At 39.8% G+C, this 27182-nt stretch overlaps 1 protein-coding gene across 3 annotated transcripts in view; it reads left to right on the forward strand.

Moving 5' to 3' along the window:
• Window positions 1-27182, forward strand: part of begain (brain-enriched guanylate kinase-associated) — a 70589-nt gene that overhangs the window by 29164 nt on the left and 14243 nt on the right. For 2 of the 3 annotated variants that reach the window (XM_082516382.1, XM_082516381.1), the window contains 2 exons: window positions 9944-10105; window positions 14355-14421. In XM_082516382.1, coding sequence (XP_082372508.1) covers window positions 9944-10105; window positions 14355-14421 — 229 coding nt within the window. Of the gene's footprint in view, window positions 1-7747; window positions 7985-9943; window positions 10106-14354; window positions 14422-27182 lie in introns of all 3 variants that reach the window. The other variant, XM_082516383.1, reaches the window with a different exon arrangement.

Genomic DNA, 27182 nt, shown 5'->3' on the forward strand with positions numbered 1-27182 from the left:
GAAGGAACACGAGAAGCTGGAGAAATACCAAGGGCTCAGAGAAGAGCTCGAGAGGATGTGGAGGGTGAAGGTAACGGTGGTCCCCGTGGTAATTGGAGCACTAGGTGCGGTGACTCCCAAGCTAGGCGAGTGGCTCCAGCAGATCCCGGGAATAACATCGGAGATCTCTGTCCAGAAGAGCGCAGTCCTGGGAACAGCTAAGATACTGCGCAGGACCCTCAAGCTCCCAGGCCTCTGGTAGAGGACCCGAGCTTGAAGGATAAACCGCCCGCAGGGGCGTGCTGGGTGTTTTTATATATATATATATATATATATATATATATATATATATATATATATATATATATATATTAAGGTATAAACCTGTTTTTCTAAACTCGGTTAACAGCTGTTTTTTCAGGAATGGGGTCCTCACTCCTCACATTTTTTTAGAATATGTCATATTACTTTAAATGAAAGAGATTACAAAGTATTTAAAATGATCCCAACTTAAATATCTACAGCAGTAGTTTTAATCCCTTCAACACTGATGGGGAACATTTTTCTGCAGAATAAGTACTCTTAAGTACCCTATTCATCATTGTCAGCTAATAGTAAATATACTGATGATGTACAAATAATGACATTAAACAGTTCTTCAGGAAGGAGTGCAGAAAGATGCACGAGACTGTATCTGTGTTTTATTATGGCCCAATTTAACCATTATCGTCTCTACTCACCTTTCTGTGAAAGTCACTACATGCCACTCGTGGTGACACAAGACAAAGCCGAAAAATAATCCCTCTCAAAATTCTGTTGTCATAGGAGTGAAAGTCAGTTTCTAATTTTACTGTTGTTAGACTATATCAAGATATTAAACTGAAAGTCAGAAAGGAGATATATTTTTATCACCACCCTAACCCTAACCCACTCAACCTTTTTCTTACCATAACCTTCAGTGAAGACACTCCCCAGCTTACATAGTTTTTTATCAATCATCTTGGGGTCAAATAGCAAAAAGAAAAAATTAGAGAAGCAATTTAATATCACCATAAACTTATATGAGCTGCAGGAGATCCCAGTGCAACTCAAGCTATACTGTCTCTTTAACCTTATAATATCAAATTTTGCTGTCTGTAAACTGACCCTAACCTGCTGCTTAGCTTTGCTCAGGTTAGAGCAGTCATGCTTTCCTGTGTGCAAGGTGGTGGTTAAGTTAATAAAAAGTTATATTGCACAATAGCAAAGTAAATGTAGATTGGATTATGAGGAGTGTAGTTTGGCAGGAGCAAATTAAAAGTGGGGTTGTAAATAACTCTTTGTACATCACCTTGAAATCTCTCTGATGCGTGATGATCCTACACTGAGGCAAAATGATTTTTATGCCACTTAGTTTAAAGACACTGATTGGTTCAGTGAGTTGGTATTGACATATTTATTGGGAAACTGAGAAAATGAAAGCACTAATCATGTGACGATAATTGAACGATCATTCATGTAATCTTAACCACAAATGCACTAAAGAACAGTTTCCCACACCAGCACTGAACTACACAACACATACAAACACACCAGTTATGTGGGAATGAATGTCTCCAGTTACTCATGCTGTGGCCCCCTGATGTGATCAGATCAGGGATTATGTGAAATCTCCCTTCAAATAGTCAGAATCGAAAGCTTGCTTCCTCTGAAGCTCGTTAGGTGTACATTCACAAACGTTGACTCCCGCAAATAAAACTTTATTGGTATGACTGATATACCATTTAAAGGGCCAAGGACCTGTAAAGGAGCTTGAGAAAATTTGATGAGTCATAACACAGCAAGGGAACCTATTTGTTATCAGTTAATTTATCCTCAGGAGCTTGTACTGTAGAAAAAAGGTATTAGCTCTGCAGCCTTGAACTATGCTTGACATTACTTCCAACTGCAATATCAGGTGTTTGTACTTTTAACAGGTCCTAGATTATACTGCAGTCAAAAGTGCAATTAATTAGTGTGCTCCCATCAACATTTCTGTATAATTTAGTTCACCTCTTAGATTTTAGTTGCCTAAATGAAACTGTAACTGGAAGCTTTTATCAAAGTTGTTACCCACTTAAGGTTAAGTCCCTTTTGATATGTAGATAGAAATTAAGAGGCGACAAACAGTATGTGGATTACTCCTCCGTTGCAGTTCTTGTCTTCAGGCAGCAAATTATGTTGACTAGTCATCATCAACATTGCTCCGGTGGCTTAATCCACAGAGCTGTTTTTCTGGCCGCTGGTAGTGGAGCATGCACAAGAGACTGCCATATTTCTGGAGTCTTGCATCAGAGGAAATGCACAACTCGCGCTTGTCGAGTTAAGCCTCAACCGATGTGGTACGTAATACCAGTGGGAAAAAATACTTGAAGAAAGGTTTCTAATTATCAACACTTCATCTTCTGTTTGGTCTGTTTGAATCTAATACCTCTGGGCGGAGCAGTTGTTGGTTAGACGTTTTTTTATTTTTTACAGCTTGTGTTTTATTGTTGGAACCATCCTACCAGAATTATTAACCATATATTTATGTAAGGCATTTTTAAGCAAAAAAGGCAATATTAATAAAATTTTTATCCATAAGAATGTGGTGCAGTTGTAACCACTGGAAAAAATAGCAGCACAGTTAACAGCATACACCATTTATCTAACAGTGGCCTGTGGAGCACAGACATGGAACCTCTTGGGGAGAGCTGTTGCGTCATGTGGCAATGGATCCCTTGGGGGCTCATGTGCATCCAGCAAAAGCTGGGATAAATTGCCGTCTCAGTAATTTGAGGCCATTCCTGACCAGTTTTGTGTTGCATTTTCCATAAAACTGAACGGGGGAATCTCCAGTGCAATGGGAGCATCCTTGATTTGCAACAGTATTTCTAAGAAGTATTTGAGGATTCCAAATTTTTGAATCATTACATAGTAATGCCATGATCAGTGGCATTCAAGTCACCCTGGTTTTAATGTTTAGGATGATCGATTTATGTAATAACATAATAGGGAAAGCTTTTTAATAGATGAATCTGCCATTTCAGTAAATTCTTATCCATACATTATGTACTATACAATCATTCTTCAAATATGATGTCCCCAAGCATGACTAGCAAATTAATGAAGAAAAATATAGACAGTCTTTATTTTTTTTAACCAGTATGTGATAATAAACAATTATTTCTGCAGCTGCTAATAAAGCAGTGACATTTTTTCTGATTCTAGAAAGCAGTGACAAAAAACTCTGTTATTAGGAGGACTTCATTAAAAGGTTTAATATAGCTAAGCTGTTTGCCTGGTATCATCATTGAGCAACAAAATTAACAACAAAGACCCATTTCAAGCTATAAAATGAAGGGTTAGATTTAACATTAGACTTCAGGAGAGATGGCACTGTGACCATGAAAGTTTAATGCCTTTATTTGCTCCCTGTGAATAGTATATGTGGCAGGCAGTAGCTCTACCTCACTCAACTCCTGTGGCTCATTACAAGTAAATCAACCCGCAAGCATTATTAGGCCTCTCTGTTGTGAATCCAAGATGGATGCTGGCTGGTTGTGACCTTTTACTGGTTTTGCATTAGGTTGTTTTTCTGGATTAAACTGCTAGCCGAGCCATTCTCATTAAGGAGAAAAAGTAGAGAGTCAGAGTAGGTGGAAGATGTCTGCCTGAAGTAGGTTATAGTCTGCAGCATTACAACAACCATTTGTTGTACTCCCTGTAGTGTGCATTGTCTGATGATTGTGACAAGTTGCAGCAGTCTGGGAAAGTATTTCAGGTAAACAGGGTTTACTTGTGTTTCCATCCACACTATAGAGCTCACTTAATACTTATGTGGCAAGGCTGGAAAAATGTAGACTGTGTTTGATTTACATATCAGTGCTTTTTGGAGTTGTGAAAGTGTGAAAACAGCAGTAAGCCTATGACAAGGTGCTCTGAGGACTTAGATTTGTTTCTTCATGTGGATAGTGTTTACCTTACCAAACAACACCAGAGGCACCAAGATCTGCAGCTTATCCCCATGGGGGACGTGATACGATACAGCAAGGGTACAGTACCTTGTACACACTTCAGGGAGGAGCATGTGTAGGTGCATTTGTGTATGTCAGGACAGATTCTACACAGCCGCACTTACTTACAAATTCAGCAACTATTTCTGTCTTCTGTCTCTCTCCCTCTGTGCATTGCAGATAAGAAAATGGCTCTAGCAGCCGTATTAACAGTGTTTCCAGAAACCGCCATTGTTTCCTGAGCCATTACTAAACAGGGATTAAAATTAATAGCTTAAGTCATGGTACCATTAGAATTGGTGACAAAACATTCAATCCAGTTTGTCGTAAGAGTGCTACCTTACCATTCTGTGTGTACTGAAATAAGTTGTGCTGGTGTCATTATTTTTGTCTTTATTCATGAATGGCTCTTAAGTATGGGACATTTTTGGTTTAAAAGGGAAATATATAGACTCACTGTGAGGTTGGCACTCTGGTTACAAATGGTGATATTAATTATATAAATTATTATAATTATAGAGAGACACGTATGTGAGAATGCTGTTTGTAGATTACAGCTCAGCATTCAATACCATCGTTCCCTCGAAGCTGGACAGGAAACTGCAGGATCTAGGACTGAGCAGCTCCCTCTGCAGCTGGATCCTTAACTTCCTGTCTGACAGACGCCAAGTGGTCAGACTGGGCAGCATCACCTCATCCCCCATCACACTGAACACTGGTGCTCCACAGGGGTGTGTACTGAGCCCTCTCCTGTACTCACTCTACACCTACGACTGCACGGCCACTAACAACTCCAACATCATTGTGAAGTTTGCGGACGACACTACAGTGGTGGGTCTTATCACCAATGGTGATGAGACAGCTTACAGGGAGGAGGTCAGCGCCCTGACCCACTGGTGTCAAGACAACCATCTCACCCTCAACGTCGCAAAGACAAAGGAGTTGATAGTGGACTTCCGGAGGTGCAGAGAAGTACACACCCCCATCACCATCAACGGCGCTGCTGTGGAGAGAGTGAGCAGCTTCCGGTTCCTTGGTGTACATCTGGCTGAGGATCTTACGTGGTCAGTACACACAAACAAAACAGTGAAGAAGGCACAGCAGCGCCTCTTTTTTCTCAGGAGACTGAAAAGATTCGGCATGAGCCCCCGCATCCTCAGGACCTTCTATCACTGTGCCATTGAGAGCATCCTCACTGGATGCATCACCACCTGGTATGGCAACAGCACCGCCTACAACTGCAAAGCTCTCCAGCGAGTAGTGCGATGCTCTGAACGGATAATTGGAGGTGAGCTTCCCTCCCTCCAAGACATCTACAGGAAGCGCTGCCTGAGGAAAGCGGGGAGGATCATCAAGGACTCCAGTCACCCCAGCCATAAACTGTTCAGACTGCTTCCATCAGGAAGGAGGTTCTGCAGCATCCGGTCCCGTACCAGCAGACTGAGAGACAGCTTTTTCCATCAGGCCATCAGACTGCTGAACACGTCATAGACACCTCAGCTTCACTACTGGAACTTCAACATTATGCACTCCACACTGTATATAAATGCCACTTGTTTTGCACATATTCAACTCTGTATATTTTATATATTTTATTATTATTATTTTTTATTTTATTTTTTTTATTATTTTTTTTTTTACTATTTAATTTGTAAAATGTGTACACACACACACACACACACACACACACACACACACACACACACGTAGGAAAATATTTAGTATACACATCCAGAAATGCATACACTATTATATATTGTACATATATTTATTAGTTTCAGGTTGGCCATTCTTGTATTTTGCTCATTTGTGTTGTTGTGTTTGCACATCTCTGTTGCTTGTGGGGCTCGCACACAAGAATTTCACTCGCATGTGCTGTGCCAGTGTGCCTGCACATGTGATGTGACAATAAAAAGTGATTTGATTTGATTTGATTATGGTAGGGCATCGTTAAGGGGCTATAAGGCATTCAAACATAACAAAGGGCTCGAAAACAAGAGAAGAATCAAGGTTGTGTCTACACGTGAAAGACAACAAAGAACCCATTTCAAATTATATCTTAAAGCACTTTGTTCACAGCAGTCTGTTGCATAATGTGTTCCAAATTTCTTCAGTTGAATCTAGATTAAGATCACCAGAACACCAATTTGATAGTAATTTAATTGTATTTTTGCACTCACAAAGTGCTTCAAAGGCCTATTAGCTGAAATATTGCCATATCTCAGTATGGTGTGCACGGGGTCCTTAACTGGGTGCATAAAAGAAGTGCCAGGCCTAAAAAACTATCTGCCCTGATCAGACAAGGACCTGAGAAATGCATCTGGCCCTGCAGCTGATCCTCGTACTGTTCGTTGAATTCAGAAATTTATTTTAAAAAGCCATTATTAAAAAAGGAAAACAGCGAGGAAAGGCCGAGTTATGCAAAATTACTCAAGAACTGGACGGAAAATCAGTCAATCCAAATTATTGTCTGAATGTTTGGAGGAGTTGGCATTTCAGCCAGTGGTTTTTGCCACTCTGCACACGTTTCAGTAAATTCCTGCACCCATTTCCCTAGCAAAATATAAAGAAATGATGCGTGGCTCAAGACTTTTGCACAGTACTGTGTGATAGGTAAGAAAAGCTACAGTTAAATGCCAGTTTGTTTGTTTATTAAATTCATTTTAGAATTTAAAAATGGCTTGTAGGTCACTGCAGGTGTTATGGGAAAAAAGAGACGTCAGCATCATAATGTTACTGTGCATTGCATAGTAATGGGATTTGTGTTAAATCTGATTATATTTTAGGCTCCCAGTTATTTCTACTACATTGTTTCTTTTTCAAACATTTCTTTTGTAAAATCACAAGAATAAATGTAATAAAAAATGAAGAAATTTAAAGATGTGGACTAAGTGATGTGTTGAATCTTGAAAAGTAAGCAGGGTTGCTGTTGCTGAACAGAGCACCGAAAGATATGCATAACTAAATAATCGACTTTAGAAAATAGGCTGTAGTTTACTTTTAATGGAGCTTCCTTTAGTAGCAGCATTTTTATATTTTGTTATTGTGTATGTGCAGCTGGAGTAATATCAGCAGGTCTCACCAAACACAGCTGCATAAAGAGAGATATGCTCACACCTTGAAAGGTTTATTTTGACATTTCATGCTTGCCAGTGGCAGGTTATTAAGTTCTTACAGCGCAGCAGACTCGAGTTCAAGCCCCAGCAACGCAGAGCGATGATGAGCGATGGAAGTAGAAACACACACGCATTCATCATAACCCTGATTTATTGGGGAATAACCTTTTGCGTTCAGCTAGTCAATAACTTAGCGTCTCTTTGTATTGACTGCATTTAATTGTTGACAACAAGAGCGAGAAGGAAGCAAAGGACGAACATGCAGCTAAAATGATGTAATTCAGTGTTGCAGTTTTCTTTAACTAGTGTTGGTTTTAGTATTATTTTTAGAAATTCACATGATGCATATATGTTTTTTGGCTTGTGAAATGATAGCATACATCACAAAGAGCTTTGTGCGCTGATTGTGTAATGAAAGTTAAACTGGAGGTGCAATAAATCACACTTCTCAATATTTTTCAAGTTTCCTTGCTATCGAACTTATCTCATTGATCCGTCAGCTCTGCTCTCTCTCTCGTACCAAACAAGCTCATTTTCTGAACACGCATAAAATCTCTGTTTCTCTCTGGAGTTAACGCAACTAAATGTGCTGCTAAATCTGTGGGACTTCAAAGCTGTTTTTCTCTGCTCTTTTGCCAGGGTCATCACAGATAGCCAACTGCTATCTGCCTCCCCAGGCAAGACTTAAAGCTTTGACTGTCGGTTTGCGGTTATAGTTCAAACTTGGCTTCAGCATTCAGACGACCAGGAGCAGCAGAAGCAGCACCAACTACACACACATGAGAGCCGGAGCACAGAGAAAAATATGAAAAAGATATATATTGGCAAAACTGCTCTCAAAACCCAGAGAAACGGTTGCAAACATCAAAAAAGGAGGTAAGACGAGTCAGTCAGCAGAGTTATTCAGAATTTAAACATCGACCGCATCATTGATGAATCCATTTCATTCATTTTAACTGGTGGAAATGGATTCTCATTGGGAGGTTATAACCATTAAAAAGCCATTAAAAACATAGCGTTGTATCTATTCATTGCCATCGCTCATCATCACATTCCTTCATGTGTTGGCTGACATTTAAATCTAGTTTAATGGCGCTCTGCTTTGGACCAAAAACAGAGGACACCAGCAAAAGGTTTGGGGCTCCTTGCCATGTATTTTTTTAACAACATTACTTGAAGCTGGTGTAAAGAGTGTGTTGCAAAATCACTTAGGAGGGCAAACCTGCATCGGGATATTGAACAGATAAAATAAACTATCCAGCGATCGTCTCTGTTTCTCTCTTTGTAAACAAGCAAGAAGTGCTGTGTTTAGCTGCTGGAGGTGCAGGCGAACTGTTTGACCGTTCCTCTAGTGTTTATAAGCTAAAAGCATTCTGGCTCTGATTCCATACTTGAAGGGTAGCATCACATTTTGTATAATACACTTGTTCACGTCCCTACACAGAGTAAGCCTGCAGACACCGTGTCCGAGGATTAAAACTGCGAGGGGGGGGGGGGACTAGAGCACTTTCGTCTACCACAGCATCAACAAAAGTGAGTGCTGACATGGTATTCAAACCACACTGTCCCAGGTGAAAGTCGTGTATTTTGCCAAATGTGTCTACAGAAATTAAAGAGAAGTGTGATTGGCCTTTCCATCATGGGCTCAATATCATGAAGACAAAGTACCCAGGAGGTCTTAGACCAGTTCCTTTAAAATGTGCTGAAAGATTTTAAACTGGCTTTAAACATGTTACTAACTCCAGCTCAAAATGCAATTCTCAGACCTTTGCTGACCTCGGTTTAGCATATGATCAAGACTGGAAAAGAAAAAAAACTTTCACAGTACTTAGCATGAGGTCCCATGCATATAAGATTACCTCTTATGACTTTATAAAGGCTTAATTAATGCAGATTCTCAACTGAGGACACAGACGTGAAGGCTAGCCTATTGCACCACCCCTTTACATGGCATAGCCTCTAAGTTACTATGGACACTCCAACTTTAGTGTCAGATTAGCTTGAGGCTTAGAACTGAGGTGAACTTGGAAGATGCTGTCATTGCGCCTGCTGGATGGTTAGGCCGAGCCATCAAACTTCTCCATGAGCCAAGTATCCATCAGTTTGGCACAATGCTAAATCCCCCAGAGCGCACATGGCTCCTGCTCCCAATCTTTATAGCCTTCCACTACCATATCCATTCCCACAGTCAGTCCTGTCGGTGTGTTTTCATTGTTAATGCGCAAAACTGCATCAAACACACAACCAAAGTATTTCTTCCTGCCTGGTGTTGTTGACAGGGATGGTGTTGAAACAGTGCTCTTTTGGCCTCTCATTCTCTCTCATGCCATCTTTCTTTTAAAGCATTCTCGTACACAAAGTTGTGTTTCATTCTGTATTTTCGCCCCTTCTTCTATGAATCACCAGTGGTCCACGTCCAGGGGCAAAAATCTTTTTCTATTCTTTCACACATTTGATGGTGAAGGGGGTGGAGGGTGTAATAAAAATTCACCATTACACCGATGGGAGCTCCTTTCCCAGTTCTACTCCTCTTTTGTGAATGGGAAATGATTAGTAGTCCTCCTCCATCCATCTACTCCTCCCCATCGGCCTCCCTGCTATCCCCTGCCTGGGACCTCTCTGACCCCAAACTGAATTACACTCCAGCTACACTTCACCCTTTTCCCTCCCTCTCACACTAACACATAATGCCTTTTCAGCTTGTCTCTGTTTTCTCTAGCATTCTGTGCTTGGCTTGTTGAATCTGACAAACTGACAGAAATAAAAGTGCACCACTATTGTGCGACTTTATCTTCTTCTTTCCTTTTCTCTAAACGCTCTCTGCTATCTGTTCAGCTCATTTCACGACCACAAGGATGACCTACGTAAGCGCCTGTCGTACACTACCCACAAACTAGAGATGGTGGAAAGTGAGTTTGACTCCACTCGGCAGTACCTCGAGACAGAGCTGCGCCGGGCCCAGGAGGAACTGGAGAAATTTACAGAGAAGCTGCGCAGGTGTGTGTGCTCGCGTGCATGGCTTTATGAGACGGCTGCCTTTTTATTCATGCATTTTGTGGCACAACTTTCATTTCCTGGTTTTAGCTTAAGAAGGGCAATTTTTGGGACGTAGGAAGCAAGTTTTATTGAGAAAATGAATACGGTTTAGATAAATCATACTGAGTCTACATATTTACAGTTTTCACTTTTATACATTTCTGTTGCTTTTTAATTCTTTGACAGTCAATTATCTGGGTCTTTTCCAGTATTTTAAAAGACTTCTCGCAGGTGGTTTGAACACCACCCCGTCATCCTCTTCTGCTTTTTACTTAGGTGGTGGTGGCAACAGGCTAAGCAGGGTATTCAGAACATCTCACAGAAGTCTGAATGAAATGGCCAAATAGCTTTGAACTGATAGGAAAGCAAGGGTAACTCAAATAACCACTAGTAACAACCAAGAATGTTAAAGACTGAAGCAGATTGGCTACAGCAGCATAAGACCACACTACTCAAGGCGCCATTCCTATCAGGCAACAACAGGAAACTGAGACTGCAATTCACCCTGCTCACCAAAACTGGACAACAGAAGACTGGAAAAGTGTTGCGTAGTCTGATGAGTCTTGAGTACTGCAACATTCAAAGAGTGGGTTTAGAATTTGGCATTAACAGCATAAACACATCGATCCATCCTACTTTGTGTCAACAGTTCATGCTGATGGTGGGGTAATGGTGTCTGGAATATTTTCCTGGCACACTTTGGGCCCCCGCAGTATTCTCATAACCATTATTTAAACACCACAGCTTTATTACCACCACTTTATGACCACAGTGTATCCATCTTCTGATGACTGCTTCCAGCAGGATAATATACAATTTCACAAAGCTCAGATTATCTCAAATTGGTTTCTTGAACATGACAGTGAGTTCATTGCATCTAAATGACTTGCACAGTCACCTAGATGCAATGAACAGTCCGATAGAGTACCTTTGGGATGCTGTGGAATGGGAGTTCTTCAGCAGGTATGGGAGAACCTGGAAAACCTCCAAACAAATACCCTAACAACACAAATAGGGACTTTACTCCAGGATTATCCAGTCCCTTACCATTTTGCTAAGACTGAACTCAGCCACCATAAAGAGGGAAAGCTTTAAGTGCTTTATGATTGCATTCTTTTGGTTGTTACCAAGTGCTCATGACCATAGGTGAAGGTAAGCTCTCTCTTAACTACAGCAATCCAGTACAATGCCCACAGTGCTGTTGATGTTGCAGCAATCTGCCAGTACATCCTTACTTGGAACAGCTCCAGTGGATGCCAGAGGCACATAAATGAAGCCAGAAGAACTACATCATCAAAAATCAAGGATGCAACTCTGAGTTTCCCAAAATAGACACCGTCCTATTCACAGTGTTGGGAAGGTTACTTTTAAAATATATTCCACTACAGATTACAGAATACATGCCCCAAAATGTATTTTGTAACATATTCCGTTACGTTACTCAATAAGAGTAACGTATTCTGAATACTTTGGATTACTTAATATATTATCATGCTTTTTACAACTGCATAAATGTACTATTGCTGTGTGATTTATTACTATTACTGAAGGTTACTCGCCATACCAATACCTACTAAATTTTTAAATCTTAATATAAAATGAGTAATAGTAGGGTGGACATTATGTAAGGCTGCACTTTTTGCAGTGATTTCATATAGAAAACTATTCCACGCGTATATAAAACAGGTTCGCGGCTCCGAACTGTAGTAAAGGGACCTCTGGCTAATACGTCGGGTTTGTGTCGGGCTCATACCCGAAAACTAGCTTTACGTCGTTGTCTGGGTCAACTTTGCTAGCGTGAAACAGAGAGAGGCGTTGAAAGGCTGCTCCAATGGAACTTATTGTTTCAGAGGAAAACACGAACACAGTGTACAGTCGAGTCTTAATATAAACATATTTTGTATTTTAAATACGTAACGCTGGTACATCTATTCCGTTACTCCCCAGCACTGCCTATCCATCATTATAGTAATTAAGTCCATATTGGATGAGTCCAAACTTTTATGACATGACTTCATGACATAGACACAGACTTTATTTAATGCCACACTGGGGAAATCCACTTGTTACAGCAGCACAAGGGACAGGAAGAAAAATGTGAAGTAGAGCTATATTAGAAAACAATAAAAATAGAAAAAATACATTAGAAAATTTGTGTACAAACGCCAGTATTGATTCAGAATGAGCCTGTTCTAAAGCATCTGATATAAGGCTATTGTATTTAATGGAAAGTAAACTAAAAACTAAAACTTGATATTTTAATTAAATAACTAATTAAAAATTTCAATAAGACTTTTGAAAAAACTAACGATTTTGTGAACTGGGAAAATTAACTCAAATTAAATAAAAAATGCAGAGGAAAGAAAAACCTTAGTTTTAGTGTTTGTTAGTTTAATAAACATTTTATTGCAGTGTACCTGATGAAGTGTTGATGGACATGTTTACTGAAGATTCTTCAGTTCAGTAAACATGAACCTATAAAAGTGAGTAAAATGCAGCTGAAATATAAAAAAATCAAAGGTTTACTTATTCAAATAGTGAATATTAATCATTAAAGTAAAGTGAATGTGTCATGATCTGAGGAGTTGGCATATCATATGTGTGTCGGGATTCAAGGAATGTGGAAACCCAAGTGCAGATATGCATAGGCAAATACAAGTTAAGTAAAGACGAGCCATTTATTTAGGAAACAGGAAGAGAATTAAGTAAACAGAACGATAATATACACATGAATTGACTGAATTCAATGGAATTGACACATGAGGAAGGGGGCACAGCGTGTGTCAGACACTTAGCTCAAGAAATACAAGACAAGGAACCAACTACATACTGGGAACAGAGATAGTACTAAGACAGACTGGACACGAAAGAAAACTAATTAAACCAAAAAAACAAGTGCTAAAAAGGCAAATAACTAAACTAGGAAGCACTGGGAAGAAATCATGTCCACATGGAGAGATCAAAATAGACCAGAAAACATAGTCCCAGGGACAGGCCTGTCCACTGGGGACCAACAGATGCAACAGTTCATGGGGGCCAGCTCCCCCACAACGCAAGCTCCAGGGCAGATGTCAACATAGTCAAGTCATTTCTGGGAACCAGTCGCAGAGCCAGAGCTCTGGCAGCCAGCCATTGGGGAGCCCGTAGGCGACACTGACGACCCCTCCAGTGACTTAGGTGGTACTTTGATTAACTTAAATGTCTTGATAAACTGTGCCTAGGTGGCCTGAAGTCCTTCAACACTCCTGATACAATGCATGCCAGTCATATTTCGCAAGTTGCACAATTTTACTTCATAACAAAGCTCAGTTTGTTCATGCACCTTTAATATGAGTAACAGTGCTCAGTGTTCCCTTATTATGGCAGGTTTTACTACAGTTATTTATTCACTATGGTGTGAGCCACTCTCTGTCAGCTCTACTCACTCATTCCCATTTATGCTCCCTCTTTAGCTTGTCAAATCTCTTCCAGACCTTTGTTTTATGATCTGTCTTTGCCTCTGATCTCTACTGCCCACAGTCTCCAAATCTGTCTGCTTAATGGAGCCATAAATGCTAGTTTATCAACACTCTCTTTGGCCTGAGAGCTAATGGGAAAATGTAATACAGAGCTGAGAGGTGACAGGATAAAATAAGAGGAATAAGTTAACAAATATAAAATCAGGGGCATGTTACATTAAGCATTAAGCTAATGCAATGGTCTACTTAAGAGCAAAACCGATAATAAATACTAGTATTATCAGTAAGGGAAAATAACAAAATGATAAAAACTACAGAAAATGAAGAAACAGAATTTAAAAGGGAGGAAAAAACTTATGTGGTATTTAACTATAAAGTCATAGTCATGCTTCCTTATTCTTTTCATATAATATTTATGGATGTAAAAGTTTTTTGTGCCCACTTTTTATGTGTTAGATTCCCCTGGTGTTGCACTTAAACATATCATCAGCCCTTTTTGTGGCATTTTAGTTCAGCAGATTTATAACCACAGTGATCCTTAAGTCTAAGTAAGAACTTAAGATATCCTGCAAATCCCATCTGAGACTTTCTGTCAGCGCTGATGTTGTAAATGCTTTATTCCTCTAAATTTATGTGCTGATCACCGCTGCTTGTTTTGGTTTACGAACAGTAAAACACCCTTTACTCGTCATATTGTGCAGTTTGCATTTTTAAGTGCGTTAACTTCTCCGTTCGTTTTTTTTTTTTTGCAGGATCCAGAGTAGCTATGCAGCTCTTCAGAGGATCAACCAGGATTTGGAGGACAAGATGCACAGGGCGGTAAGAATCCCCTGCTGAAGTTTTTGCAAGTCTTTTTTAATTTTTTTTAAAACCTTGCGTAACTGTATCTTTCATTGACACTGAAGCATCCAGTTACATAAGGTTACATATAGTACAAGCGCCACTAAAATCTTATTTTGTTTTGTAAATCATGGTGGAAGGTATTCTTTATTGTGTTGGAAAACATCACAGTGTTCTTGATGTTTTCCATATGGACATTAAAACTATGTCATTTCACAGTCTGTACAGTTATGAAAAGTTATTTGGTAAGCCGAACACGTCAAATTAATTTTACATCATGGGCTACATACAGGGAGTGCAGAATTATTAGGCAAATGAGTATTTTGTCCACATCATCCTCTTCATGCATGTTGTCTTACTCCAAGCTGTATAGGCTCGAAAGCCTACTACCAATTAAGCATATTAGGTGATGTGCATCTCTGTAATGAGAAGGGGTGTGGTCTAATGACATCAACACCCTATATCAGGTGTGCATAATTATTAGGCAACGTCCTTTCCTTTGGCAAAATGGGTCAAAAGAAGGACTTGACAGGCTCAGAAAAGTCAAAAATAGTGAGATATCTTGCAGAGGGATGCAGCAGTCTCAAAATTGCAAAGCTTCTGAAGCGTGATCATCGAGCAATCAAGCGTTTCATTCAAAATAGTCAACAGGGTCGCAAGAAGCGTGTGGAAAAACCAAGGCGCAAAATAACTGCCCATGAACTGAGAAAAGTCAAGCGTGCAGCTGCCAAGATGCCACTTGCCACCAGTTTGGCCATATTTCAGAGCTGCAACATCACTGGAGTGCCCAAAAGCACAAGGTGTGCAATACTCAGAGACATGGCCAAGGTAAGAAAGGCTGAAAGACGACCACCACTGAACAAGACACACAAGCTGAAACGTCAAGACTGGGCCAAGAAATATCTCAAGACTGATTTTTCTAAGGTTTTATGGACTGATGAAATGAGAGTGAGTCTTGATGGGCCAGATGGATGGGCCCGTGGCTGGATTGGTAAAGGGCAGAGAGCTCCAGTCCGACTCAGACGCCAGCAAGGTGGAGGTGGAGTACTGGTTTGGGCTGGTATCATCAAAGATGAGCTTGTGGGGCCTTTTTGGATTGAGGATGGAGTCAAGCTCAACTCCCAGTCCTACTGCCAGTTTCTGGAAGACACCTTCTTCAAGCAGTGGTACAGGAAGAAGTCTGCATCCTTCAAGAAAAACATGATTTTCATGCAGGACAATGCTCCATCACACGTGTCCAAGTACTCCACAGCGTGGCTGGCAAGAAAGGGTATAAAAGAAGAAAAACTAATGACATGGCCTCCTTGTTCACCTGATCTGAACCCCATTGAGAACCTGTGGTCCATCATCAAATGTGAGATTTACAAGGAGGGAAAACAGTACACCTCTCTGAACAGTGTCTGGGAGGCTGTGGTTGCTGTGGTTTAATTTTAAATTTCCACATCCTCTCGAGCTCTTCTCTGAGCCCTTGGTATTTCTCCAGCTTCTCGTGTTCCTTCTTCCTGATATTGCTGTCATTCGGAACCACTACATCGATCACTACGGCCGTCTTCTTCTGTTTGTCTACCACCACTATGTCCGGTTGGTTAGCCACCACCATTTTGTCCGTCTGTACCTGGAAGTCCCACAGGATCTTAGCTCGGTCATTCTCTACCACCCTTGGGGGCGTCTCCCATTTTGACCTCGGGACTTCCAGGTTATACTCGGCACAGATGTTCCTGTACACTATGCCGGCCACTTGGTTATGGCGTTCCATGTATGCCTTGCCTGCTAGCATCTTGCACCCTGCTGTTATGTGCTGGATTGTCTCTGGGGCATCTTTACACAGCCTGCACCTGGGGTCTTGCCTGGTGTGATAGACCCCAGCCTCTATGGATCTTGTGCTCAGAGCTTGTTCTTGTGCTGCCATGATTAGTGCCTCTCTGCTGTCTTTCAGTCCAGCTTTGTCCAGCCACTGGTAGGATTTCTGGATATCAGCCACCTCCTCTATCTGCTGGTGGTACATACCGTGCAGGGGCCTGTCCTTCCATGATGGTTCCTCGTCTCCCTCCTCTTTCTTGGGTTTCTGCTGCCTGAGGTATTCACTGAGCACTCGGTCAGTTGGGGCCATCTTCCCAATGTATTCTTGGATGTTCGTTGTCTAATCCTGGACTGTGGTGCTGACACTCACCAGTCCCCGGCCCCCTTCCTTCCGCTTAGCGTACAGCCTCAGGGTGCTGGACTTGGGGTGAAACCCTCCATGCATGGTAAGGAGCTTTCTTGTCTTTATGTCAGTGGCTTCTATCTCCTCGTTTGGCCAACTTATTATACCAGCTGGGTACCTGATCACGGTAATCAATCCAGGCACAGGTTGGTCAGCCTGGTCTTGCAGTCTCGGCTGACTGTTCTTTCTACCAGTAGCTGGTGTTTTGCGCCTCTGGTATTCTTGCCAATCCCTTTCAGTGCCCTGCTCATGTATTGACCCATGTGCCTGTTCATCTTAGCCGATATGATGCCTGACAGGAGCTTCCATGTAGTACTGAGGCGGTAGTTGTATGGGACCGGTCCCTTCTTGGGGTCCTGGGGTTCTTGGGGTCTTCAGCCAGTAGGCGTGAACCATGTCGGGGCCTGGTGCTGTCCAACTCTTCATACTGGAGACCCTTGCTTGGATGTCTGCCACCGTGATGGTTACTGGACCCTGTTCAGGGAGGTTGCTATGGTCTGGTCCTCTGCTCCAAAGGCCTGTAGTCTAACCACTATGCTATCCAGCTGCTATATATATATATTTAGGGATGGGTATTGATAAGATTTTCACGATTCCGATTCCATTTTCGATTCTGTTTAACGATTCGATTCTTTATCGATTCTCTTATCGATTCTTTTTTTTTTAAAAAGGAGAACACTAAGGTCGATTAGCTTAGAACTTTGTTTTATATCTTCTCTTCGAACAAGGTAGAAATTTAGGAGTAACATGGCCTTACAAACCCAACAGTGAGATCTTAAGAGATCCCGCCTACGGCTCTTCAATGGGGTGTCACAGGGTCCCCAGGAAAAAAAATTGTAAATGTAAAATAATAAAATAAATATTCTTCTGTAGCAATAACAAAGCATAACATAAATTATTCAGTAGCAATTACACAAGAATATCCAGTAATGTCCCTGCCTACAATTAAACACATTCACTTACTGAAAATCAGGGCATCTGCTGTGGCAAATGGCTGCAAGCCTTTTACCACAAATTTAGTCACTGCTCGGTGACATTCGTCTATCCTGGCCTGAAAGGAGACGCTACCAGTAGACTGCAGCGAGAACTGCCAGCATCTGAGCCAGCCAGACTCTGTCCGTCTCTCGCATCATGGTCACCTAAATGCACAGTAATGGCAGGTTTTGTAATAAGGCAGATCGCGCTAACATAATATGCACTGTTAGTTGATTATTTACCTGCCACATTAACGGGAGAGGACGTGCAAACGTTACCGCTGCTGCTGGGTTGAGATTCACGAGTCCGGAGCGGAATTAAAAACCCGACATTCATTTAAGGTCATCGCGTGTTTTGTGAGCAAATGATTTTGCATATTCGTAGTGTTTCCTCCCTTAAATGAAATATCTACTTTGCAAGTATTGCAAGTTGCCCTGTTGTCATCCGTTCTCATAAAGTATAATCAAACTTTTGAGCGTTTGAGCCGCTTAGGCGCCGTGTTTCCTGCCAGGTAAATGACGCTCCGCAACGCGGTGACGTCATTCGGGGCGACTGGAATCCATAAGGGAATCGTTTGCAAAAATGGCAAACAATTCCAAGGAATTGAAACAGTGGCAACCGGTTCTCAACAAGAACCGGTTTTCGATACCCATCCCTAATGTGTGTGTGTGTGTGTGTGTGTGTGTGTGTGTGTGTGTGTGTGTGTGTGTGTGTGTGTGTGTGTGTGTGTGTGTGTGTATATATATATATATATATATATATATATATAAATAAAAAGAAAAGATACCAGAGTTTGATGTAAACAGACTTAACAGCGCAGGTAGGAAACAACCCAATCTCAAAACGAATTCGCCAGTTAGGATTAGATGTAACTTTATGTGCAAAAGATTTTGTTAAATAATACAAAATGTGGAAGCATAGGAACACTTTCATTTTTAAGACCAAAGTGATCTGTTGATATTACTCAAACTTGGGTCTAAATCATGACAGTTCATTTTAATGAGACCCACTACATCTATGCTTAGACTGGAATTCATTGATGCCATTGGTTCTGCTATCATTGTTAATACTGACGTTAAAAAAGCAAGCTCTAATATTCTGCATGTATATTACAGTAAATTATGATGTACAGATGTAACAAATGCAGAATACTTTAAATAGACAAATTTTGGCGTTATCTCAAAATTTGAAGTTATGTATGTTGAAATGTTTTAACTCAAAATGCTGAGAAAATAAGTAGAAATGGACAAAAACACAGTAGAGCTGGGCAGTGGCACAAAGTAGCTCCAGACAAATATATTTAGATATTATGTTGTGATGACTTAGCTTAAGGAGCTAAGTTCTACCTTTAGTTTATCTATGATTCATATCCAACAGAAAACAGTGGCTTATACATTACTCCTGCAGACAGACGATGTTTAGATGTCCAATTAAAAAATTAAATTAAACAACTCTTATTTTAGGCTCTGGAGTACATGCTCATTGTGCGCTGACACATTTGCAGTGGCTTGGTAGCTTTCCCCTTCCCTGCCTTTCACAATGCTTCTCACCCTAATATTTTCATGTTTTCAAAAACATATTTTGGTAATTTCAGTGTTTATGTAAAATATTTGCTCACCCATAATAAAAGAAAGTTGGAGTAAAGGTTTAAACACGGTTATCCATTCATAAAATACGACACTCTGTTAAAGATCAAGAGTATTTTTGTTTTTTTCCATCAACTAGCAACATGTAACGACCGCTGACATATTAATGCATCAGTAATTACTGTGTAATCCACCAAATGAAATGCAATAACAGAACATTAACTTGCAGCAGATAAATGTCCATTTTCTGGTATTTCTACTGTGACTTAAGTAAAGGATGTGCATATTTTTTTTCGAGCTATAAATATAAATGGGCTTGTTCGACCTTCAGGCTGCATAACTACATTTTCAGCCTCTCTCTTTCTCTCCCTCTGAGCTTTCACATTTCCTGACCGCTGTGCCTGTTTGTATTGATATTAGCACGAAGTGCAGAATCCTAATGGTGTATGTAAGTACCACAGCGGTCTCCCTAAGACTCTCATAAAAGATGTATGACAGTGATGGGGATTTGTGAGCTCAACCACATACTTGTATACACACATGTACGCAGTAAGCAGGTTTTGACCCAAAGCTTGACCTGGAATCCTCTCCTTGAGAGCATCAAGTCCTGTTACCAGGAGACCATTACTTATAGTTTGGGGGGTTTTCAGAATTTCTTCTTCCTGTCATAGATTAGAGTTGTAGAAAGACAGCAGCAGAGATGTGTTTACCAGTATCTGTTTCCTGAGGCTTCAGCTTTGTATCCTTAACAATTTCTTGTCTTTTCAGTTAGATCAGTCCAAATATTATAATGTTGTCTAACAACAAACAAGGTTCCAATTGCGCTGCTGGTTTGTTTGTTTGTTTGTTGGTTTGTTTTTTGTCTAGTGCAACTCCTGTTAGATTTGTTTCTTTTAATTTTATTATATTGTTCCCTGGTGTAGAAATGCCACAATATATTTGACAATATAACATTATTGTTGCTTTATGATAATCAGTTTCATTTCTTCTTTATTTTATTTTTGGAGAAATTTTTTCATCAGTTTGGCACAGCAGAAGATTTATCCCAAATTAATTCAGCCTAAGAAAAACACACTCAGAGTCACAGTTCTGTGAAGTATAGAACACGAGATTTAGTCATTAGGTTCACAAGCCACATACAGTCCTGTTGTCTCACATTATCTGAATCAATTAAAGTATTTTTTAACTCAAAACTGTTCCCTTTCATTCAGTGTTAAGTGTACGTTCTGAAAACACACATATATTAAACCACCTAGCAAATAATAGCTTAAGAAAAACAAGCAGAATGTCAACAACATGTCCCTGTTCTTTGACATTCAGTCAGTCAGTCTACTGTCATTACAAAGAAATGCAAATGGCTCAGTCAAAGGCACAGCTCATTGACTTAACCATCTTACTTTTCTGTGACATGGCAGGCTGTGGGTGATGTCTTTACTTTTGTCAGTTCAAGGGCTGTAAAACTGATGATGATATTTTAGGTCTGTCAAGGTGTGATGATCGTAGACCAGTGATTTAACACACAAATAACTATTGTTTGAATATGGTCTGGTACAAGGACTGGACTGAAAATGAGTGATAACGTAGCCAATGTCTGAATAAAAATTCTAAAAGACCTTCAGAAATCCTGGAGAACTACTCATCCACCACTGTAAAATATTACAAGAAAGTCTGACTCTTTGGAAGCCAAATGTAAAGAAATGAGGGGGTGGTTCAAGACTTTTGTTTCAGCTCCAAATATAATTTAAAGTTTCCAGGTGAATGTGTCAAAAAACTTGATAAAGCTATTGTCTGACGTTGTTTTTGATGTTTCCCTAATGCCAGTCAACAGAAAGTATGAATGCAAATGCAGATTTTTTGTGTCTGTAGCTGTACAGTCTAAACTAAGTGTAATATTATCCACACCCATGTGTTCAAATGTAAATCAATGACTCTATTAAATGTTTGGAGTCATGATCAGCAGCCTGTATAGAAACACAAGATGCAAGGACTTCAGATCTTCAAATGCAGTGATCATAATAAGTAGCAACAATAAACTACAGTGTGATCTTATACAACCAGATAATTTATGAATGATGATGACATTTACGCTCGCCATTCTGTGTCTCTCGTCTAAGAAATGAGAAATCTGCTGCAATCGATTTCAACACACCTGTTCAGCAGCAGAACCACTCTCATCTCGCTCAAAGCAATTACATGATCAAAGACAGGGAGAGCAATCAATGTCCAAAGTAATTGGTCTTAGCTGCCTCGCAACCCTGTTAGAAAACTATTACAGCTAACTGCTGTGCTAGTCACCTCAGCAGCAGCTGTCCAATCGCATCAGGTTGAGAGGTTTCCCAAGTATTTTCCCAGCCTCAGCTTTAGGACTTAAAAGCCAGAATCAGTGAAAAAGATGAGCCAGCTCTACAGCAAAGCCTGTCTTATGACAGACTTACAGTATCTTGATTAGCCTGGATTGTTATCTCATCAAAGGTTTGATCCATTTGGCTTGTCTGTGCAGCACACTCACTGATAGAAGAAGATTCTGTGTAATTATTAGAGAAGTAGCAACAAGGTTATCGAGCCTCAGCGGATGAAATAGGGAGATAAAAATGTATTTCTATAGTCAGCTGCTTTTCATCTCGCACTTAACTTGTCCGTTTTCTTTCAGTTGTTATGAGGCTGTTGGAGTCTCATTGTAAGATCAACTTGCTTTGATGCTTTTGATCATGTAACAGATTCTCCAATTACATATGAAGTAATGTCATCCAGTTGTGTTGGATTTGGAAATGTTCAAATTTTCTGAGATTTTTAAAGAGTTGGCATTCCTGACATGATGAGCTTGAAAGTTCATTTTATACACCTTGGAAACATCAGAAGAAAAAATATTCTAACTTACTTCAGTAGCTGGTTAACAACAAACAAACTGTCACTTTTTGCTGTCAGCATCTGGAAATGATTTCAACTTGTTTTCATTCATCAAGAGGTCATTTCTTCCATGGCAATAAAGCACTTCATAAAAGCCACTAGAAAACCCCTGAGTCTATCCAGACTTCCTTGATCTAGCTAACTGTAAAAGACAGTGACTTGAAGAGACTCATTAGCTTAATTAGCTCTATAAAATCTCTGTGATCTATGTTTGACCAGGACTTTTTATGTTAAATGTCATTACATCTCGCTTTCCTTCAAGTGAAGGGTAATGTGAAAGTTTTGATCCACACCTCTCTTCTTTCTGTTTTGCTTCCAAGGAGCCAAAAGTGGTCTGCAGCACTAGTTTTCCAGGCTTTCTGAAGGGCATTCAAAGTTGTTCTGTGAATACTGGCTGCACATAAACACTGAATTTGTTCCTATTTTAATATTTGTCTCTACAAAAAGAAGACATCAATAAAATAATGCTTTTTCCACCAACAAGGTGATTCCCAAACAGGCACACCAAAAACATGGTGTGCTGTGTACTTCATGGTGTACTTCAAAAATTTGAAGTAACTTTCGGAAACATAAAGGACAAGAGAAGAAGCTGTCAAAATAACAATTATCTCCTACAGATGAACAGTATCTAAAAGTCAAGTCCTGGATTCACCTTCAGGTGATCCACCTTCTGTTCACCAAAGCCTCGTTAGAACTGGTCTCAGTGGAAGGATGGCTGTAAAGAAACCATTCTTAAAGGAAGGGAAACATGGATAAAATGCTGAGTTATGCAAAATTGCAAAAAAAACAAAAAAAACAAAAACTGGACTACTGGACTGAAAATCTGAAAATTATGAATCCTATTTTTTTTTTTAATCAAATGGTTCTCAATATGTATTTTTGAGTGTTTACAGCCAAACCATGAAATAGTCTCCACCTTGTTTTATAGATATAAAACAAGGTGGAGACTATTTCAGGGTTTGGGTCTGCATTTCAGTCAGTGGTTCCTGGTGTGTTGTCAAAAGTGATGGAATTATGAGGCTGCATTTCAATGTTGTATTTCAATATGTTTCAATGAATCACTGCATTTATTTTCCATTTTCTCAGCAAACATTAAAGAAATGAGAGGTGGATTAAGACTTTTGCACAGTATTGTAATTTCCCCCCAAAAAAACTGTAATAAATCAGAGCAATCATGAAATACAGTGCTGTATATTCAGTAGATAGCCACTTACACCAACATCTGTCCCACATGATATGCAGTCTATTACTGCTGATGTTTGGATCTAATAGTTATTGCTTTGTCACACTTCTGCCATGAACAGCATAAATGCCTTCAGTGTGTTTCCATCATACAGTCACACACATCAATGCATTCTGCTCATGTGAAACTCTTTTCAAAGGCATTGTCTTTCAAGCAGAGGGCCTTGGTGTAGCAAATCGGTCTTCATGGCAGGAGACAGTATTGGGATTTTTTTTTTCTGAGACAGGGCCTATTGGGATTGCTATTTCTTTTGATGTCATGTCATGCAATGGCATTTCAAGGGGGGACTATATTCCTTTGTAGAAGACAGACCAGGCAGGCAGTGACAAAAGCAGTTCCAGTCAGATCAGACACGTAATTAAAAGTTCTGAGAAGCCTGAAATGGCAAGGTCAACTGAAAAACAATGATGACTAAAACTAATTCATAAAGAGCAAAGCAAGTGATTAACACCTGGAAGAACTGGCAAGTTGTAGGCTGTGATGACATTGGTATAGCTGTGCTCAGTAGTTGTAGCCAGCGTGGATCAAGAAGGACATTGCTGAAATATAGCTTTGACAGTCCTCGCGTTAGATGAGTTATAGCTTGGTGACTGTTAGACTGTTTAGTAGGAATTCAAATTAATCTTTGAGGCTCTCCCAGACAGTGCTGGTGCAAGCAGAAAATACATATTTGCATACAATTGTTAGTCAAGTAAGCTTTTGCCTGTGTTACCCAAAATATCCCTCAGACTTCAGAACAGAGGAAAGTTTTAAAATTCAGACTAAATACTGAACAAACAATAACTACAAGAAATGTAGACTTCAAAATACTGCCAGTACTTATAACTGGATAATAGGCTTTTATATAGGTTTTTATATGATATATATTATTTAAGTGGAGTACTTTTTCTTTTATTTATTTGGTTGGATGATCCTGGATTATAGTGCTGGAATTGTTAAGGAGCTCTCCGTAGTGCTGGAAGTCTTGTTTCTCTTTTCTCCGTTGACAAACTGACAGGAAATTGAGGTCTTACTCCTAACAGAGATTACATCTTCTTCATCTGTAACTGTCATCCCAAAACAAAAAGGTCTTTTGTAGTTTGACTTAAATAAATAAATACTTACATAAAAAAGCCACCGTTTACTATATTCACATTCTATTATGATCAGTTAACAACCAGAGCATTAAAGCTTCAGTTTTACAGGAAGTAAAAGCAACTAAAATAATAAGTAATCTAAAGGTAAAAACATTAAACCATAATTGCTTTCTATCAGTGCGTTGTTTATCACCTCAGTCTCAGTTTTTCTCACTGCAGGATGTAAATATTTCTACTTCATTACATCTCAGAGGCAAATATTGCAAAATCCACTTTATGACCACAGTGTACCTTTCATCTGATGGCTGCTTCCAAGAAGATAGCATGCCATGTCACAAGGCTTGAATAATCTCAGACTGGTTTCTTGAACATGACAATGAGTTCACAGTCATCTGTCATCTGAACGGGATGCGGTGGAACGAGAGGTTCACATCACAGGTTATGATGCTGTCTTGTCACCGTGGACCAATATCTCTGATGAATGTTTCCATCACCTTGTTGACTCTATGCCATGAAGAAGAAAAAGCTAATCTGAAGGCAAACAGGGTCCAAGGTGTACTTAATAAAGGGACCAGTGGGGACCACAATTTTATCAGTCTTGAGTTGAAAATGACCAGCTATTAAGACAATTACGGTATAACATTAAAACAAAATAGGTGGTAATGCTTATGGGTTCTTCTACTTGTGGTACTTAAAACAATATATTTTGATGCCACTAGTTTAATACTTATACTTCAGTATTTCTCTCACCACTCCACCTTTTGAGCTCTCAGTTTATCACTCAGTCCAGCCCAGTTTATGTGACTCTGTATAGCACTTCACAATCTGCACCCCAACTTATTTGCTGACAAACGGTTTCTCGCTCTTTTGGGACCTCCACATTCTACTTTATCAGTACTGACTTTCAAATTACTCTCCTTGCAGTTTTTTTCCCTACAATAAAACTTTGTGCTACATGCCATAACTAATCAACATCATGACAAAGATGTTAGCAGAAATCTGCTGGAGGAGACATGACTGTGAGGTGTCACGTAGTTGATAGTCAGTCAGCTAACCATCACAGAGTTTTTAAGGTTGGTTATTTTCTGTGCTTCATGGTGTAAATTGAGTCACACTTTTCAAAAAGGTGTGTAGTGTGATCTCTTTTAAGATCAGTGCATACAGATGCCTGATTTAGAGAGATTTCTTTCTATTATTATTATTATTATTATTATTATTATTATTATTATTATTATTATTATTATTATTATTATTATTATGTTTCACCATGTAAAAGGAAGCAGATGAATAATAGTCCTGGTGGTTGAGAAAGCATGTCGATTCTGAGTGTTATACCTGCCTGTATGGGTTACTCTGTGCCCTTCAGGGAGCAGAGCCATGCTCTGTCTGCAGTGCACTAATTAGTGCCATTAACACCACAGCCATTAATCATAACTCTTGAATAAAATGTGAAAATTACATGTAGGAGAGCAGCATCAAAGTGAAACCAGACAGTTTTGATGCATTTCACCATTTACTACTGATTCTGGAAGAGAGAAGCACAGAATGGACAGTAAAATAAAATGATAAGAATAAGACTCATTCATCTTAGCAATAAAGCTCCTGTGTTCTAAAACACATCTATTTTTCAGCAGACACAGTTTCAGGATACAGGTCCTGAATTTTTGAAGTATTTTCAGCACATTTTTATTACATATTGGGTGGCACAGTGGTTTCTTCAGAGCAAGAATCCGCTGGGTTAGACTCCACCGGTTGGCTGGAGCCTTCTGTATGGAGTTTTGTATGTTTTCTCCGGGTATTCCAGTTTTCTCCCACGGTCCAAAGACATGCACAATGCACATTAATTAATTGGTGATTCTAAATTGGCTGTAGGTACGAATGTGAGCATGATTGGTGGTCTCTGGGCTCCGGCCCAACGTAACCCTGAATTGGATAAGTGGAAGAAATTGCATGGAGGGATTTTTAGTTTTTCTATGTACACTGTATTTTCTTATAATAGGTAAGGTTTGATTTCCCAGCAGTGTAGCCCACAAATCCCCCTCCACATCACCTGGAACACTTCCAAAATATAGTCAAGTAAATTTGTATCATGATGGATTACCCACATACGCCAAGCTAGGTGGTTTTTCAGTTCTACAGGAAACAATTTAAAAATAACTCCTTGTCTTTGAAATGCTGACTGAAATTGAGGCTTATTTCCTCCTATAAATATTGTTTGTTTCACATGGCAAGTTCATCTTAACATAATCAATTTGGATCACCCAGAGATTTACTTCTGCTTTAATTGTATCCATTGAACAACTTCTTAGATCTCCTTCTACCTATAAGTGTTCGCTACATACAGAATCTGCTTTTAGCAGGGTGGTGGTTATCTTTGGTGTCTTGATTTCAAAATCCTCTTTAATGAGGTTAGAAATCTACTTTGTTTCTTTCCTTTTCCCTCTTAAAATAAGGATGTATTTAAAATGGAGCAGAGTTTTCTGCTCTCCTCTGTGAACCGAAGTCCTCAGTAATTGCATCTCATGGGACTCAGGCTTCATTTGTTGCCCAGCGAAGAGACAGAATCTCCAGCAGAATACATAAAACAAACCGGGGTGTCTTAGAAAAACACTTTTTCCTCATTTTATACACTGTGCACTCAATTCACCTGATCAATAATTGAAGCGTGCCCCGTGAGTTTAGTTTTTGATTTGTTCCATTACGTATCCAACTGGGAGAGGAGATAACTTTGTTAAAGGAGTCATTTAAGA

This window comes from Aulonocara stuartgranti (assembly GCF_965226115.1).
Source record: "Aulonocara stuartgranti genome assembly, chromosome: 19".
Classification (NCBI taxonomy): domain Eukaryota; kingdom Metazoa; phylum Chordata; class Actinopteri; order Cichliformes; family Cichlidae; genus Aulonocara; species Aulonocara stuartgranti.